This window comes from Canis lupus, chromosome 13 (genome assembly GCF_011100685.1).
Source record: "Canis lupus familiaris isolate Mischka breed German Shepherd chromosome 13, alternate assembly UU_Cfam_GSD_1.0, whole genome shotgun sequence".
NCBI lineage: Eukaryota > Metazoa > Chordata > Mammalia > Carnivora > Canidae > Canis > Canis lupus.
The window spans coordinates 3,953,358-3,969,096 of record NC_049234.1 but is presented as its reverse complement, the minus strand read 5'-3'; the positions used below and the strand labels follow the sequence as shown (position 1 = coordinate 3,969,096).

The 15,739-nt window shown below is 36.5% G+C and overlaps 1 protein-coding gene across 5 annotated transcripts in view; it reads left to right on the top strand.

Moving 5' to 3' along the window:
* RRM2B (ribonucleotide reductase regulatory TP53 inducible subunit M2B) overlaps positions 1-15,739 on the top strand; it is a 64,107-nt gene that overhangs the window by 2,696 nt on the left and 45,672 nt on the right. For all 5 annotated transcript variants that reach the window (XR_005368448.1, XM_038555244.1, XM_038555243.1 and 2 more), the window contains exons 2-5: positions 5,900-6,055; positions 9,344-9,460; positions 10,206-10,339; positions 11,055-11,149. Coding sequence is in view for 4 of the 5 variants with exons in the window: in XM_038555244.1 (XP_038411172.1) it covers positions 5,900-6,055; positions 9,344-9,460; positions 10,206-10,339; positions 11,055-11,149 (502 nt within the window). In the remaining variant the exon portion in view is untranslated. The remainder of the gene's footprint in view (positions 1-5,899; positions 6,056-9,343; positions 9,461-10,205; positions 10,340-11,054; positions 11,150-15,739) is intronic.

The window sequence follows — 15,739 nt, the reverse complement described above, 5'->3', positions numbered from 1 at the left end:
AGATGAGCTTGGAGGAGGTTTATGAATTTCCTGAGAAAGGGGTCCTTAGCTTTCATCAATTTCTCAAAGTTAACCATCATTAATCTAATTGATTAGATAGTCCCTATTTTCAAGATAAGAAAGTTTAGGCCAGAAAAGATAAATTGACATGCCCAGGACCACATGATTCAATAGCAGAGCTGGGCTTAAGACTGATTTCTTGCTGGTAGGCCAATATTCTGTTGGGAATAGAAAATGACAATGAAAGTGACACCTGGGCAAATACAAATAGTGTATGACTGTAACAATATCCAGTAGTCTTCTTACCTGAGAAGAGAGGCCAAGGTAAACAAATGAAAATGGTGGAATTGAGGCTGGATTGAGAAGGAGGGCTGTAGCATGCCGGCCTACTCCAGGGGATGGTGAGTACTAGCTGGGGAATCTGTTCTGGCATATCCTCTTGGGATGAAGTGACCAGAAACTAAGGCAGACAGGAACTAGAGGCACCATTCTGGAAGACACAGTGGAATGTTGCCAAGAAATGCTTCTGTGTTCTGAACTTTATTTCAGGGTCTTATACTTCATAACTGTGAAGCTACAATGACTTGTTTACCTCCAGTCTTACCCACTGTTTAACTCTTTTTACCATTGCTAAATTAATCCTTCACTAAACCAGTGCCTCTATGTCACTCCTCTCAAGTAAAAACTCTTGAGACTGTCTCAATTCCCACCAAAAGCATCCCATTCCATAGGCTGGCAAAGCCATGTTGAAGCAGCTTTTTTCATGCTAACCACCACATCTTTAAGATTTTTATTTTATTTTATTTTTTAAGATTTTATTTATTTATTCACTAGAGGCACAGAGCGCGCGCGAGAGAGGCAGAGAAACAGGCAGAGGGAGAAGCAGGCTCCATGCAGGGAGCCCAACGTGGGACTCAATCCCGGGTCTCCAGGATGGCAACCTGAGCTGAAAGCAGCGCTAAACCGCTGAGCCACCCGGGTTGCCCTAACCACCACATCTTAATTCAGGCTGCCATGACATCTTTCCAAAGAAGACATATAGATGCCCAACAGACACATGAAAAGATACTCAACATTATTCATCATCAGGGAAATACAAATCAAAACTACAATGAGATACCACCTCACACCTGTCAGAATGGTTAAAATTAACAACACAGGAAACAACATGTTTGTCAAGGATGCAGAGAAAGGGGAACCCTCTTATACTGTTGGTGAGATGCAAAATGATACAGCCACTCTGGGAAACAGATGGAGGTTCCTCAAAAAATTAAAAATAGAACTACCCAATGACCCAGCAATTGCACTACTAGGTATTTACCCAGAGGCTACAAAAAATACTGATTTGAAGGGACATACGCACCCTGATGGAGCATTATCAATCAGCCAATTTATGAAATTTGTTCAAATATTTGTCAACTGATGAATGGATAAAGGAGATGTGGCGATACATATAATGGAATTTTACTCAGCCATCAGAAAGAATGAAATCTTGCCATTTGCAATGATGTGAATGGAGCTAGAGAGCATCATGCTCAGCAAAATAAGTCAGAGAATGACAAATACCATAGAATTTCACTCATGTGGAATTTAAGAAATAAAACAGGTGAATGTAGGAAAGGGGGAAAATGGAGAGGAGGCAAACAAACCATAAGAGAGACTCTTAACTATAGAGAACAAACAGGGTTGATTGAGGGGAGGTGGTCAGAGGGTGGGCTAAATCAATAATGAGTACCAAGGAGGACACTTGTGATGAGCACTGGATGCTGTAAGTAATGAATCATTAAATTATACTCCTGAAACCAATATTGTACTTTATGTTAACCAGAATTTAAATAACTTGAAAAAAACTAAATAAAAAAAAAATCAGGCTACCATTTGCACCCCTGAGATCAATACCATGGTTGCTACCAAAATCTATGTTTTTTTTTTTTTTCCTTTTCCAGCTCATCCTGGATAGATAGCCAATGAATCCTCCTGATGCCACCCCTATACATGATAATTCATATTCAGAAACTCTCTATTACTATCCAGAAGAATGCTTTTCAAACAGCCCTACAGTGAATACCAGTACCTGGGGGTTAGGGGCACGTAGTTAGAGTTGGAGTATGAGCCTCTCAATCCCCCAGATGTTTGAAAATATTTGGCCCGCAGAATTAATTCCTAACCTCTTACCCTGATTGATATCCAGAGTGTGGATTCTTCACAGAATTCTTCTCTATTTTGTCTGTTGACAGAAATGGCTTTAGCCAAATCAAATCACTTCTGCCTTTGCTTTTGATTGTCCTATATCCACCTCGGTCACTTTTAATCCCAGCTGGTTCCTCTTCTTCCACCTGTCCTTTCAAATGTCAGCATTTTCTCGGCTGCATCCTCAGCTGTGCTGTTTCTCTATATTTTCTCCCTGGATAACCCCTTTGGTGACTAATAGTGGGATGGATGGCCACCATTCATCTGCTGTAGTGTTATATTTTTAGCTGCCTACTGGATATCTTCAAACTGATCGAATTATGTTTTTTATTGACCAAGTTGAACTTTTAAAGACTGTTGTGTTTGTAACTATTGTTGTAGCTGGGGTTGGTGGGGGAGTTCATTCAAATCAAGCTTTTATTAAACATCTAATATGAGATGCAAGAGTTTTTGTCTGATTTATTCAGTTATTCTCCAGATGCTGAGCACTTTGTCTTTACTTCTTGCTGTGATCATCCAGTTGTTGGACATCTCAAGGACACCTTCAACTCTTCTTTATTCCATTCTCCAAAATCCAAATTTTTTAGCAAGAATGATTAATTCTACTTCTGAATCTGAATCTCTCTCTCTCTCTTTTTTTTTTTCTGAATATCTCTTAAAGCAGCTTTCTTTTGTGTTTCTACATCTGGTACCCTGGTTCAGGCAAGATTTGGGTAGGATAATGATCTTTTCATTGTTCTCTCCCCCTGTAATTTCTAATCTGACCACATTTCTAGATAAGTGATTTTTTAAAAAAGATTTATTTACTTATTTGACAGAGAGAGTGGTGGGGAGGGGGAGAGACTGAAGGAGAAAATCTTTAAGCAGACTCCCCGCTGAGCAACAACAGAGCTCGAGGCGAGGCTTGATCCCATGACCCTGAGATCATGACTCAAACTGAAACCAAGAGTCAGATGCTTAACTGACTGAGCCACCTAGATGCCCCTTAGTTCACTTCTGAAAAACACATACAAATGGTTACAGGGTTTATTGTTGTTTTCTTTTCTTTTTAACTACCTTTCTCTAAATCTTATGCAGTCTTCAATTAAGCAGAGATGGCTAGAAAAACTTTTATCTGAGGTCATCCAGAAAAAAAAGAAAGAAAGAAAAAAAAAAGAAGAAGAAAGATGGCAGCCTGGAAACACAAGGATTGGTGGCTTTCTGTGTATTTTGGAATATATCTGTTATTTTTTTTACCACTATTTTAACAGCTTAACACATTTCATAGTGAGATCTTAATCTAGCATTTGTGACATTAGAGGGACTGCAGAGTTCTTCAGAACACATTTGGATAGTCTCTAATTGCTTTCTTCTTCCATTGTCCCCCACATATGGTAAAGTCCAAACTTAGAAAGTTACTTCCAATTCTTTAAAACTATCATATGACATCATGTCTTTTTTTCCACGTTGTTTTCTCTTCTAAAATATGAGTTGTTAGCTCAGGTCCATAGAGGATATTCTAGAGATCCTAGAGCTTTGGGATGTGTGGTCCTCCTGACATTGATTAAAATGTGTGTGGATTTTTAAAGACATCATGAAAATAAGCAATATATCATCTTTAGCTCAATTCAGACTCTTGCATAATGCTCTGCTAATCCAACTTCTTAACAACGTACATATTATCAGAACGGAACAGGAGGAATGTTACATAGAAAAATGACTTTCATTCTAACTAAAAGATGCTAGTCTTCAGCAGTTTTCATAGATAGTGACATTGATAAGTTATTTAATCAGCATTTAAAAACTCCCTTCAGGGCCAGGGTGCTTGGTACCAAAGAGTTACTGCGTATGATGGTTCACATAGCAAATACAGTGAAGGTAAGGAGTTCCAGCTCTGAATGTACCCCAGGGACAAAATATATAAAGGAAACACAAACAAAAAACTTGACAGCTTCTATTTTAAAAATTTGCTCAAATATTTGGGGAAATGAATGTCAACTACATGCCAGGTCATATGTCAGGTTCTAGGGGTTCCACAAAAGTAAAGTTACCTTTTACTCTCAAGAAGCATAGTTTGGAGGGGACTCTAAATGGATAACAAGGAATTAAATTGCAGTGAGTTGTGTACTATGTAAGGTATGCAGTGAGTTATGTGTTTAATCCAGGCCTTTAGGGTGATGGGGACAAGGGAGATATGGGAGTACTTAGCAAAGGCTTGATTTGATTGATGGTTATCTCACTGATGTATTGTGGTCATATGTTAAATTCAAAAGGTATCCAGTAGCCCAAGCACAGGATAAAGAGAAATTAGCCGCCCATTCACTTACTTAGCTAACGTTTATTGATGTTATGTCTGGGAATGCCATAATAAATAAAAAGTAGTTTCTACTCTCCAGGGCTCAAGTTCTTTATCTGGGGAGGCCTACACCTTCAAATAAGTAGTTACAAAATAAGACAGTCTCTCTACTATGATGACAGTATGTGTGCAGTGTGCAAGCCCTACCTGGATCTGTATAGCCTCAGGCTTTGATTTTGATTTTGAGTCTTTTTCTCATCTTGCCTTGCCTTAGCACACTTGCTCTGGAGAGGTGTGGTTGGTGGAAGCAATGATAAGGATGAAGAAATGTGATTGGCCTGACACTGGAGAGAGACACCGTCAGTTTGAGTTAGGCGTCCAGATTTTAAATATATGCCAATTTTTAGCCTAATTGTATATACTTTGTGTATACATTTATTTATACATTTTTAGCCTAATTGTATATACTTTGTGTATATTCATTCTTATGCAAGGTATAACTCTTCTGATAGTTCTGATATATGTATATGTATACATACATATCTGGCCCTGTCCCCTTTTGGAATGCTATCATTTCCAAGTCATGTATATATAAGTATGTGCTTCTCACTGGATTCTACAAAGCTTTGAGCCAGTCCACAGTGAGACCATCTGTAGTAATGCTAACAAGTAAATAGTAATAGCAGATTGGTATATGGGAAAGTTCAGATGAACAAAGGTTGCTAAATTGTTGGTAAGGAGTTTTCAGGTAAGTTTTACAATAGTTCAGATTAGAAAGAATTAAAATAGGAAAGTAGGGGTGCCTGGGTGGCTCAGTCGGTTAAGCATCTGCAAGGCAGATGGGCTTAAGTCATGATCCCAGGGGTCCTGGGGTCAGGCACCCTGCTCAGTGGGAAGTCTGCGTCTCCCTCTCCCTCTCATCCTTCCCCCTGCTGGTGCTATCTTAAATTAATAAATTTAAAAATCTCTTAAAAATAAATAAAGAAGTTTATAATAGTAGCCTATTCATACCAGCATCTGATCTCTGAAAAAAGGCACTGAAGGGACATTTTATACACAAACTTAGAAATTTGCCCACCATAACATTTATGGATTTAGTTTTGTGCTTATCTTAAAATAGCAATAATGACAATTTTGCTGCATGCATATTATGCACCAGGCTCCATTTAAAGCACTTTTAATCATCAAGTTTAACCTACAGAGTAAGGGTCATTTTACTGATAAGGGTAAACCAAAGCTCAGAGAAGCAACTTTCTGTGGTTACACGACTAACCAAACACTATTAACCAGGTTCCAGATAATAGTAAAGGATTCAACCCAGGCAGATGGGCTCCTCAACCTGTGCTGTCTCTCAAATTACCCCCAGTATGTGTTTAGATATGAATAACAAGGGCATGTCTACACAAAATGGATGTTTGTACTTTATTTTCAAAGAGGTTATCTTCAGATACCAATGAAAATGAAGTGAAATCAGATGAAGAGCCACTCCTACGAAAGAGTTCTCGCCGATTTGTCATCTTTCCAATTCAATACCCTGATATTTGGAAAATGTATAAACAGGCACAGGCATCTTTCTGGACTGCAGAAGAGGTAAGTGTTATCACCTTTGCCAGCAGGTACACCCCATAGTAGAGTGTTCATATCTTGTGTCATGTGACATTGAAAAATGTTAACTTATATTGTAAGATACATATAACTGAATAAAATCAGTTATATACAATAGTATCTGAAATTACTGAAATTAAATACAGTGTTCTCCAATGTTTTATGTGTAGACTGCTGTCTATAAACACGTCTCCCGCTGCAAAAATGGCTTCTCGGTCTGCCAGGTTTTTACTTCCAATGTATTTTAGAACATTTTCTATTTTTAAATAGCCTTTTGATTTCCTATGACCAAATAAGATTAGTTTTTACTTATGGCCAGCAGAATAAATAAAATTGTGCTATGGCCAAAAAATGAGAGTGAAAGCCCTAGGGACCCTGCTTTTCAATGACTTACCTGATTATGCAGAAAGAGCTGTGGCAGAGAATTTGCCTGCTCAGGCAGTGCACTCTCTTCTAAGCTGCCAGCCAGAGCTCCTCCTAGGCTACCCTGTCCTCAGTCACATCCAGTCTGGCACTGCTGCCTCAGCAGCCGGGACTGTTGTAGTATGCTGTATGTTAGGTCAGCATTTTCCATCTAGACAATGATTTGAACACAATAAATGAGGAAATACCTGCTGGTTTGGTAAAGACAGTTGGTCATGTAAGTGGTTGCTCTGTAGTCTAATTGAACACATAGTCATTGTCTTCATCTTTCTCTGTGTGTATGTGTTCACTTATCTAGATAAATAGATAAATGAATAGATCTATTTAGATAGTTATATTTGGATCTCCCTATTTTTCAGAAGATTGTTTTCATACATGTAAGCACACACTGTTGAGAATGCAGACTCTGGAGCCAGAATGCCTAGGTACAAAATCTGACTCTACCACTTACTAGCTATGAAACTGGAAAAATTGCTTAACCTCTCTGTGTATCCTCATTGGAAAATTGAGCTAATAATACCTGGCTAACTGGGTTATTATAAGGATTACTGAGATGAATCTCATGAATAGAATTAATGAGATGAAGTTCATGAATGAGAATAATGAGATGTTTAGATTGTCACATGGCATTTAGTAAGCACTAAATAAATATAAGCTATTTCACACAGAATGAGGGAGAGTTACAGTAGAAATCAGAAGACACCAACTTTTGAAGCTTTGATTACACTAATTTTACCCATTTATCCACTTGTGTTATATTGGTAACATCTTTGTTATACTTAGTTAACAAAAAGAGCAAAAAATCCAAAACAAAGTAAAAACTCAGTATTTTCTAATTGGGTCATACTGCTTGACACACCTGACTATTTTTAACTGTGGTTTTTAGGATGTGTTTTTTTAGATATGGTTAACAGAATAAATGGAGTACACAGGTGGCTTTTTCATTCATCATGTTAAAAAGCTACTTGTGATACTTGGGCTTCTTAAAATTCATTTGTAAAGTACTTGCATCTTTTAGCAAATGTAATACATGTTGTATTATAACTAAAAAACACTGATTTAAAAAATTAAAATACAAAGGTGGTACATATTTTGTTTATACATTTTATTTTATTATTTTATTTTATTTTTTAAAAAGATTTTATTTATTTATCCATGAGAGACAGACAGAGAAAGAGAGAGAGAGAGAGAGAGAGCCTGACGTGGAACTTGATCCCAGGACTCTGGGATCACGCCCTGAGCCGAGGGCAGATGCTCAACCTCTGAGCTACCTAGGCATCCCTGTTTACACATTTTAAAAGGAAATGAAACACATATAGTTCCATGTATTTTTCCTTTAAACAAATTATGTCAACCTTAGACTTCATTGTTTTATCTGTGGTGTAGCTTTATTCCTAAATATGACCAATTATCAGAAACCTTGATTCAGAAGAAAAAGGTCTAGGATTTTGGGTTTTTCTTTTAAAGCTGCCAGACAATTCTAATAACTAGTAGTTTAGAATCAATATTTAGAAAGTAGAATTGAGAATTTATTTAGAGGAGAAAAAGCTGAGTAGGAATGTTTACATTTTAAGAATGGGAGATGACCAATGTAATATAAATGAAATTTATAAGGCTTTTTGAAGTGAATGGTTGACAAGGTAAGTTTAATATTTAAGAATGAGTATATTATAGTATAAAATTTCATATCAGAAGTATAATATATAAAAACTAGGAAGGTGTCTGTCAGTTAATCCTGATTGAGCTCTTAAGAGAATAGGACCTGATATTTAGTTTACATGTTTTAAAAGATATATACAAGTATACCCCCCAACTCCATTGTATTGCCAACACTTTTTTTTTTTTTTTAAGATTGATTGATTTATTCAAGAGAGCAGAGTTGGGGAGGGACAGAGGGAGAGGGAGCAGGAGAGGGAGAATCTCAAGCAGACCTTCCACTGAGCATGGAGCTTGATGTGGGGTTCGATCTTATCACCCTGAGATTATGACCAGAGCTGAAGTCAGATGCCCAACTGACTTGACCACCCAGAACCCCCCCCCCCCATTTTCAAAAATATTTCTATTTCCAGAGAAAGCCATACCTGTAAATTGCTTTATAATAGGTTGTTACATGCCAGATACTACTTTCTGGGTATAAAAGTAGATTAGCTGGCAATACAATAGCAGCTACTATTGCTTAACAGGTAGCTAATTTAACACTACAGTAAATTATATGCCATGGTAAAGCAATGGCTGCTGAAAGTCACTAGTTTATTCTGCCTCAATTAGCCAGAATATAGAGCCCTTCATAATACTTTTATTGTATTGTGTTCTTTTGTAATAGTCTTAGTCAATTTGGGTTGCTATAGTAATACCTTAGACTGGATGGTTTACATACAACAGAATTTTATTTCTCACATTTCTAGAGGCTGGGAATTCCAAGATCAAGTCTCTAACAGGTTGGGTATCTGGTGAGGTCCCAGTTCCTGGTTCAGAGATATCTGCTTATACTTTGCGTTCTCACATGGCAGAAGGGATGAGGAAGCTCTCTGACAGCTCTTTTATAAGAGCACTAATCCCATTCATGAGGGCTCCACCCTCATGACCTAATAACTTTCCAAAGACTGCACCTCCAAATACCATCACACTGGGCATTAGTTTCAAATATGTGAATGGGGTGTGGGGGCGGGGGAGGACATGAACATTCAGTCTATAAGAGTTATGTTAACTTTTTTTTCCTTTTCTTCCTTTTTCATTTCATTACTGCTAATGAGATGGCCATCCCCAACGTTGAGATAGAAGTTAGTTTTCCAAACACTTTAAGAAGAATTAAACACCAAGTTGAAATTTTTGAAAATCTTTTTTTTTCAGGTTGACTTATCAAAGGATCTCCCTCACTGGAACAAGCTTAAATCAGATGAGAAGTATTTTATCTCTCACATATTAGCCTTTTTTGCAGCCAGTGATGGAATCGTGAATGAAAATTTGGTAAGATTTTTGTTTTATTTCTGTTCTCATTCAGCAGCTAAATGGTGATAATGGCAGTAAGACAAGTAGACTAAGCCTGAAAAACGACTTCTAAGAAATGAACTAGATAGAGTTTAACTTTCAAAGGTGTTTTTCTGATGAAGTGTCAAAGAAAAGGATAGATTTCTCCCATTTGACCACCAAAATATCATGAAATCAAACATATTGTACCAATCAAAACTACTTAAAATGCGTAGACATGATTTCAATTTTTACCCTTAGGTAGTAATCTTAATAGAGAGCTTGCACATTAAAAACCCTTCTGGAGCTCTGTAATAAGGCACTGTACTCTGGCTCCCCATTTTTAAACTTGTATCATGGTTGGCCAGGAGGCTTACCTTCTTGTTAAAGAGAATTAGATAGAAGGGGCTTCAATCGATCTGTCTGCTTTTGGGGAAAATAAAGACCTAAGGTCAATTTTACAATGCAAAGTAATTATTTTTGATAGCCATTCTAAAATACTTGGCTTTATAAGAAGTATCTCCACCTATCAGGTCAATTAATTTAATTGCTTGAGAATACATTAGGCAACTAATTTATTGTAAAAGGTTAATAGATAATATTGCTTAAAATAACCTATAAATTCTGTCTAACCTATTTTTGGCATGACAGGTAATTTTTAAGTGATGATTCTGATGTCCAGATTCTGATTTGCAGTGTTTAATTAGAGCCCACAGAATTGGATACGTTTCCCTTATTTTTGTAGGTGGAGCGCTTTAGTCAGGAGGTACAGGTTCCAGAGGCTCGCTGTTTCTATGGCTTTCAAATTCTCATCGAGAATGTCCACTCAGAGATGTACAGTTTGCTAATAGACACTTACATCAGAGATCCCAAGAAAAGGTATTACCACTGGGATTTTATTTACAGAGGCTTGTGCTATTGCTTATGTTAAGAGCAGAATTTACTCCAAAACCAAATGTCAGGGAAAAATTATTCAAATGCTTTTTATTGTTTAATAATGTGTTGGGTTAAAAAACTTGTATAGAACCAGTTCATCTTTGGGTATTATAGCTTTAAAAACTGCACATTCTTTTTAGAAATTGAATGCTGACTTTATTTCTTTAAATATTTTACTTAAATTCACCTTGCCAACATATAGTATAACACCCAGTGCTCATCCCATCAAGTGGCCTTCTGGGTGCCCATCACCCAGTTACCCCACCTCCCCCTTCACCTCCCCTTCTGCAACCCTTTGTTTCCCAGAGTTAGGAGTCTCTCATGGTTTGTCTTCTGCTCTCATGGTTTGTCTTCTGTCTTTTCCCCACTCATTTTCTCTCCTTTTCCTTATAATCCCTTCCATTATTTCTATATTCCACATATGAGTGAAACCACATATGAATATTGACTTTAGTCAATTTTGTGTCAGACCAGATCCAAACCGCTAATTTGAATTTTAGTTTCATTTCTTAACTTTGTGGGCATGCAAAATATAGAAAAACGACAGATCTGGTAGCATATCATAGAGTTGCAATTATTATTGATGATTAAACTAATGAAAATTTATTCCAATTAAGAAAAATGAATAACTTTGCCATTAATCCTTTGGTTTTTACAGGGAATTTTTATTTAATGCAATTGAAACAATGCCATATGTTAAGAAAAAAGCAGATTGGGCCTTACGATGGATAGAAGATAGAAAATCTACTTTTGGTAAGTAGCTGTAATTTAAAAATGATCAAACTTGCCTCAGTTGACATAACACTTTTTATGTGGTGTGACTATCAGGTACTAATCAGAGTCCCAGAATAGAAAAGGATACGAAGGTCTCTGCATCCACTTTTTAGAATCATTATTCCTAATGCTTAGGAACCAGTGATAAAATCATATAAAGTTGTTATCTATTTTGTTTAATAAGTTGAAAGTTGAAAGGTTAAGGTATTAGTACATAAGTAGAGGTAAAGAGAAGTCATATAGAATCTGACAAAAATATTTAGCAATCATAATTTGTCTCTGCTTTCATAAATATTTAAGAGAGTTAAAGCGAGTCAAAATCATATTTTTTTCAGGGAACAAATATGTAGTTACTGGAAAACTATACATATTACTTGCTCAATAAATATTTAATTTAAAATATTCAGATACTCCATTTATCTAGCTCTAAGTACCTCTCATTCTTATCTATTTCATAATTAGTCATCTTTACTTTCTGGTTTTATTCACTATGGAGGAAGCAAGTCTCAAAATTTTTGGTTTCAGGACTTCTTTGTACTCTTAAAACTTATTGAGGACTCTCCTGTTGGTGTGGTTTACTGGTTATTTCCATATTATAAATTAAAACCAGGAAAGTTAAAATATTTATGAATGCATTTAAAAATAGCAGTAATAACCCATTATATTTTATTATTAATAGCATGTATTTATGAAAAAACACTATTTCCCTCCTCCCCCAAATTTTGCAAACCTTTTAAATGTCTGACTTAATAGAAGACAACTGGATTGAATCTCCTTCAACATTCAATTGTTGCAGAATATTGACGTAGTTTATCGTATAGTTATGAAGAAAATCCAGTCTTAATCAGATGTGTAGTTAGAAAAGGGAAGACTATTTTACCAGGCTCCTCAGATTATTGTGGATATGTCATGTAGTATCTGGAAATCACAATGTACACTCATGTGAGAATTGTGGTTAAAAAAATAATAATGCCTTAGCATTGTTATAAAAATAGTTTTGACTCCACACACCTCCTCAGTCTGTGGATTTACAGAAACACACTGAGAACCAATGATGCACAGTAAGGTATGGGGGAAGCCTGTTATATATTAGGGAAGAAACAGATGTGTTTACAATGCCTTCAGTTCATTTGAAGAATGAGAAAAGTGATCATTCTCAATGTGCATAAAAATTATCTGAGAGTTTGAAGAAAAACCCTGCAGAATCCTGGTCCTCACCAGAGAGATTTAGAAGGCCTGGGGAGGACTGAGGAATCAACATTTTATACCCAGCTGATTTTCTCACAAATGGTTTGAGAAACACTGGCTGGCTTTAAAGACAAAAGGAGAGAAACATCAAGGTGTTCAATACATATTGAAAAGAGTATAGATAGATACCAATGGAAAATGATGAACAGGCTCACAGCAGGCATGTATTTCAATAACTGCCAAAGAAAGTAACCTAGAGGCATGCCTGGGTGGCTCAGGGGTTGAGCATCTCCCTTCAGCTCAGGGCATGATCCCAGAATCGGGGTTCAAGTCCCACATCTGGCTCCCTGTGAGGAGCCTGCTTCTCCCTCTGCCTGTGTCTCTGCCTCTCTTTGTGTCTCTCTCTCATGAATAAATAAATAAATCTTAAAAAAAAAAAAGAGAAAGCAACCTAGAGAGAAAATTGAAGAGGATGGCAGTCACCATGTGACAACAGCAGAGCTCTAGGTAAATTCTCCATATTGCTTGCTCTCAAGCAAACCCATGCTGCAGATGCAGAAAAAACATTGAACAGAATTCAATATCCATTTATCATAAAAACCCAAGAAAGCAGATATGGAGGAAAAAATACCTCAGCATGATAGAGGACATGTACGACAAACTCACAGCTAACATACTCAACTGTGAAGAGCTGAAAGCCTTTCCTCAAGATCAGGAGCAAGACAAGGATGCCCACTCTTGCCATTTTTATTCAACATAGTATTAGAAGTCCTAGCTGGAGCAATTAGGCAAGAAAAAAAAAAAAAGGCATCCAAATAGGAAAGGAATAAGTAAAACTCACTATTTGCAGATGACATGCTATATATAGAAAATCCTAAAGACTCCATTAAAAAAAACTATTAGAACTAATAAACAGGTTCAGTGAAGTTGCAAGATACAAAATTAGTATACAGAAATATCTTGTTTCTATATGATAATAATGAGCTATCAGAGAAATTAAACAATCCCATTTACAGTTGCATCAACAAGAATAAAATATTTAGGAATAAGTTTAACCAAGGAGATGAAAGACCTGTATATTGAAAACTCTAAGATATTAGTAAAAGAAATTAAAGACACAAATAAATGGAAAGATATTCCATGCTCACAGATTGAAAGAATCAATATTGCTAAAATAAAATGTCCATTATACCAAAAACAATCTACAGATTAAATGCAATCCCTATCAAAATTCCAATGGTATTTTTCAAGAAAATAGAACAAATAATACTAAAATTTATATGGAACCACAAAAAAATCCCAAATAGGCAAACATCTTGAGAAAGAATAAAGCTGGAGGCATAATGCTCCCTGATTTCAAACTATCTTACAAAGATATTATAATCAAACCATTATTGTATTGGTATAAAAAACAGATCAATGGAACAGAATAGACAGCCCATAAGTAAACCCATGCATATATGTTCAATTAATTTATGACAAAGGAGCCAACAATATACAATGGGGAAAACACAGTCCTCTCAATAAATAGTATTGAGAAAAATGGACAACTGCAAGCAAAAGAATGAGACTGAATTGCTATCTTACACCACACACAAAAATTAACTCAAAACAGATTAAAGATTTGAATGTATGGCCCCAAACCATAAAACTTCTGGGTATTTATCTGAAGAAAATTAAAACATGAACTCAAAAAGATATATGCACCCCCATGTTCATTGCAGCATTATTTATAATAGCCGAGATAAGGAAACAACCTGAGTGCCCATCAATGGATGAATGGGTAAAGAAAATGTAGTGGGGGATATAATAATGGCATATTATTTAGTCATAAAAAAAAGTGAAATCTCACCATTTGCAACAACATGGATGGAGCTAGAGGGTATCATGCTAAGTGCCATAAGTCAGACAGGGAAAGACAAATACTATATGATCTCTCTTATATGTGAAAACTAAGAACAAAAAAACTAAAAACTAAAATCTAAGCTCATAGATACAATAGATCGGTGATTGTAAGAAGTGGAGCATAGGGGTTAGGAGAAATGAGTGAAAGCAGTCAAAAGGTTAAAAGAAAAAGGTCTGTATAGCTTACTTGGACAAATGTCAGCGATCAGAAAAACAAATAGGCTAATGTGTAAACTTTTGGGACAAAAAAAGAATAAACATTTCCCATTACAGTTGACTCTTGAACAACGTGGGTTTGATTTATGTGGGTCCACTTATATGCAGATTTTGTCGATAAATATAGTACAGTACTGTAAATGTATTTTCTCTTTTTTCTTATGATTTTCTTTTTTTAAAACAAAATTCTGCATTTTTATAAAACTTGATTAAAAATAGTATTTCAAACTGTACAGTCACCAGAAGTACACAGTTATCAAAAATGCACACACTTTACTTGGCATCTCCAGCACCTTCAGCTTTCTGTGCCTGATCTGTTTTGGCATCTCCATTTTCTGCAGGGTTATTTCCATCCTTGCCAGAATCAGCCTTCCCCTTTTAGCTTTGGGTACTTTCTCTCCCTTCTTTACAGGGGCCTTTTTAGGCTTGGGCTCTGGCTTTGGAGGAGCAAGTTTAGCAGATAACCTTGCAGATCTTCTCTGCGGCTCATCCTTCACCTTGGCTTTATCTCCTTTAGCATCCCCTTCAGCCTTTCTCTTGGGCATGGTGGCGACGGCGGCGGGACGTAAGCGCTGGACGCGGGGATGCAGCGGCACACAGGCTTTGGCCGGTCCTGGGGTCGTTCTCGCCTCTTCTTCACACTGCTTGGGCTCCGGGGGATTTATAAAGTTTTTATCTCTTATGATTTTCTTAATAAAAATTTCTGTAGCTTTATTGTGAGAATACAGTATATAATGCATATAAACAAAAAAAAATAGGTGTTGGCTGTTATATCTATAAGGATTCCAGTCAACAGCAGGCTATTATAGCTAAGTTTTGGGGGAGTCAAAAATTATATATGGATTTATAACTACACAAGGACTTAGCACTCTTAACTCCTTGTTGTTCAGGGGTCAACTGTACATGCAAAAAAAAAAAAAGCTAGAATTTCACATATTTTGTACAAGACCCTGAGAACAAATAATTGAGAGTATCATTTTAAAGAATAGGCTTTGTGGGGAGCTGGGTGGCTCAGTCTGTTAAGCATCAGACTGTTGGTTTTGACTCAGGTCATGATCTCAAGGTTGTGAGATTGAGCCCCACCTTAGGCTCTGTACTCAGTGGGGCATCTGCTGGAGACATAAATTTGTACATCACAAGAATCTTTCATTATGTAGGACCCACATAACAAAGAACTATACATTCTGAGTGAAATTATTGAAATGAAAAGTTAAAGGAAATATGGCAGAAATAAAGTTACCTCTTAAAAAAAAACTGTAT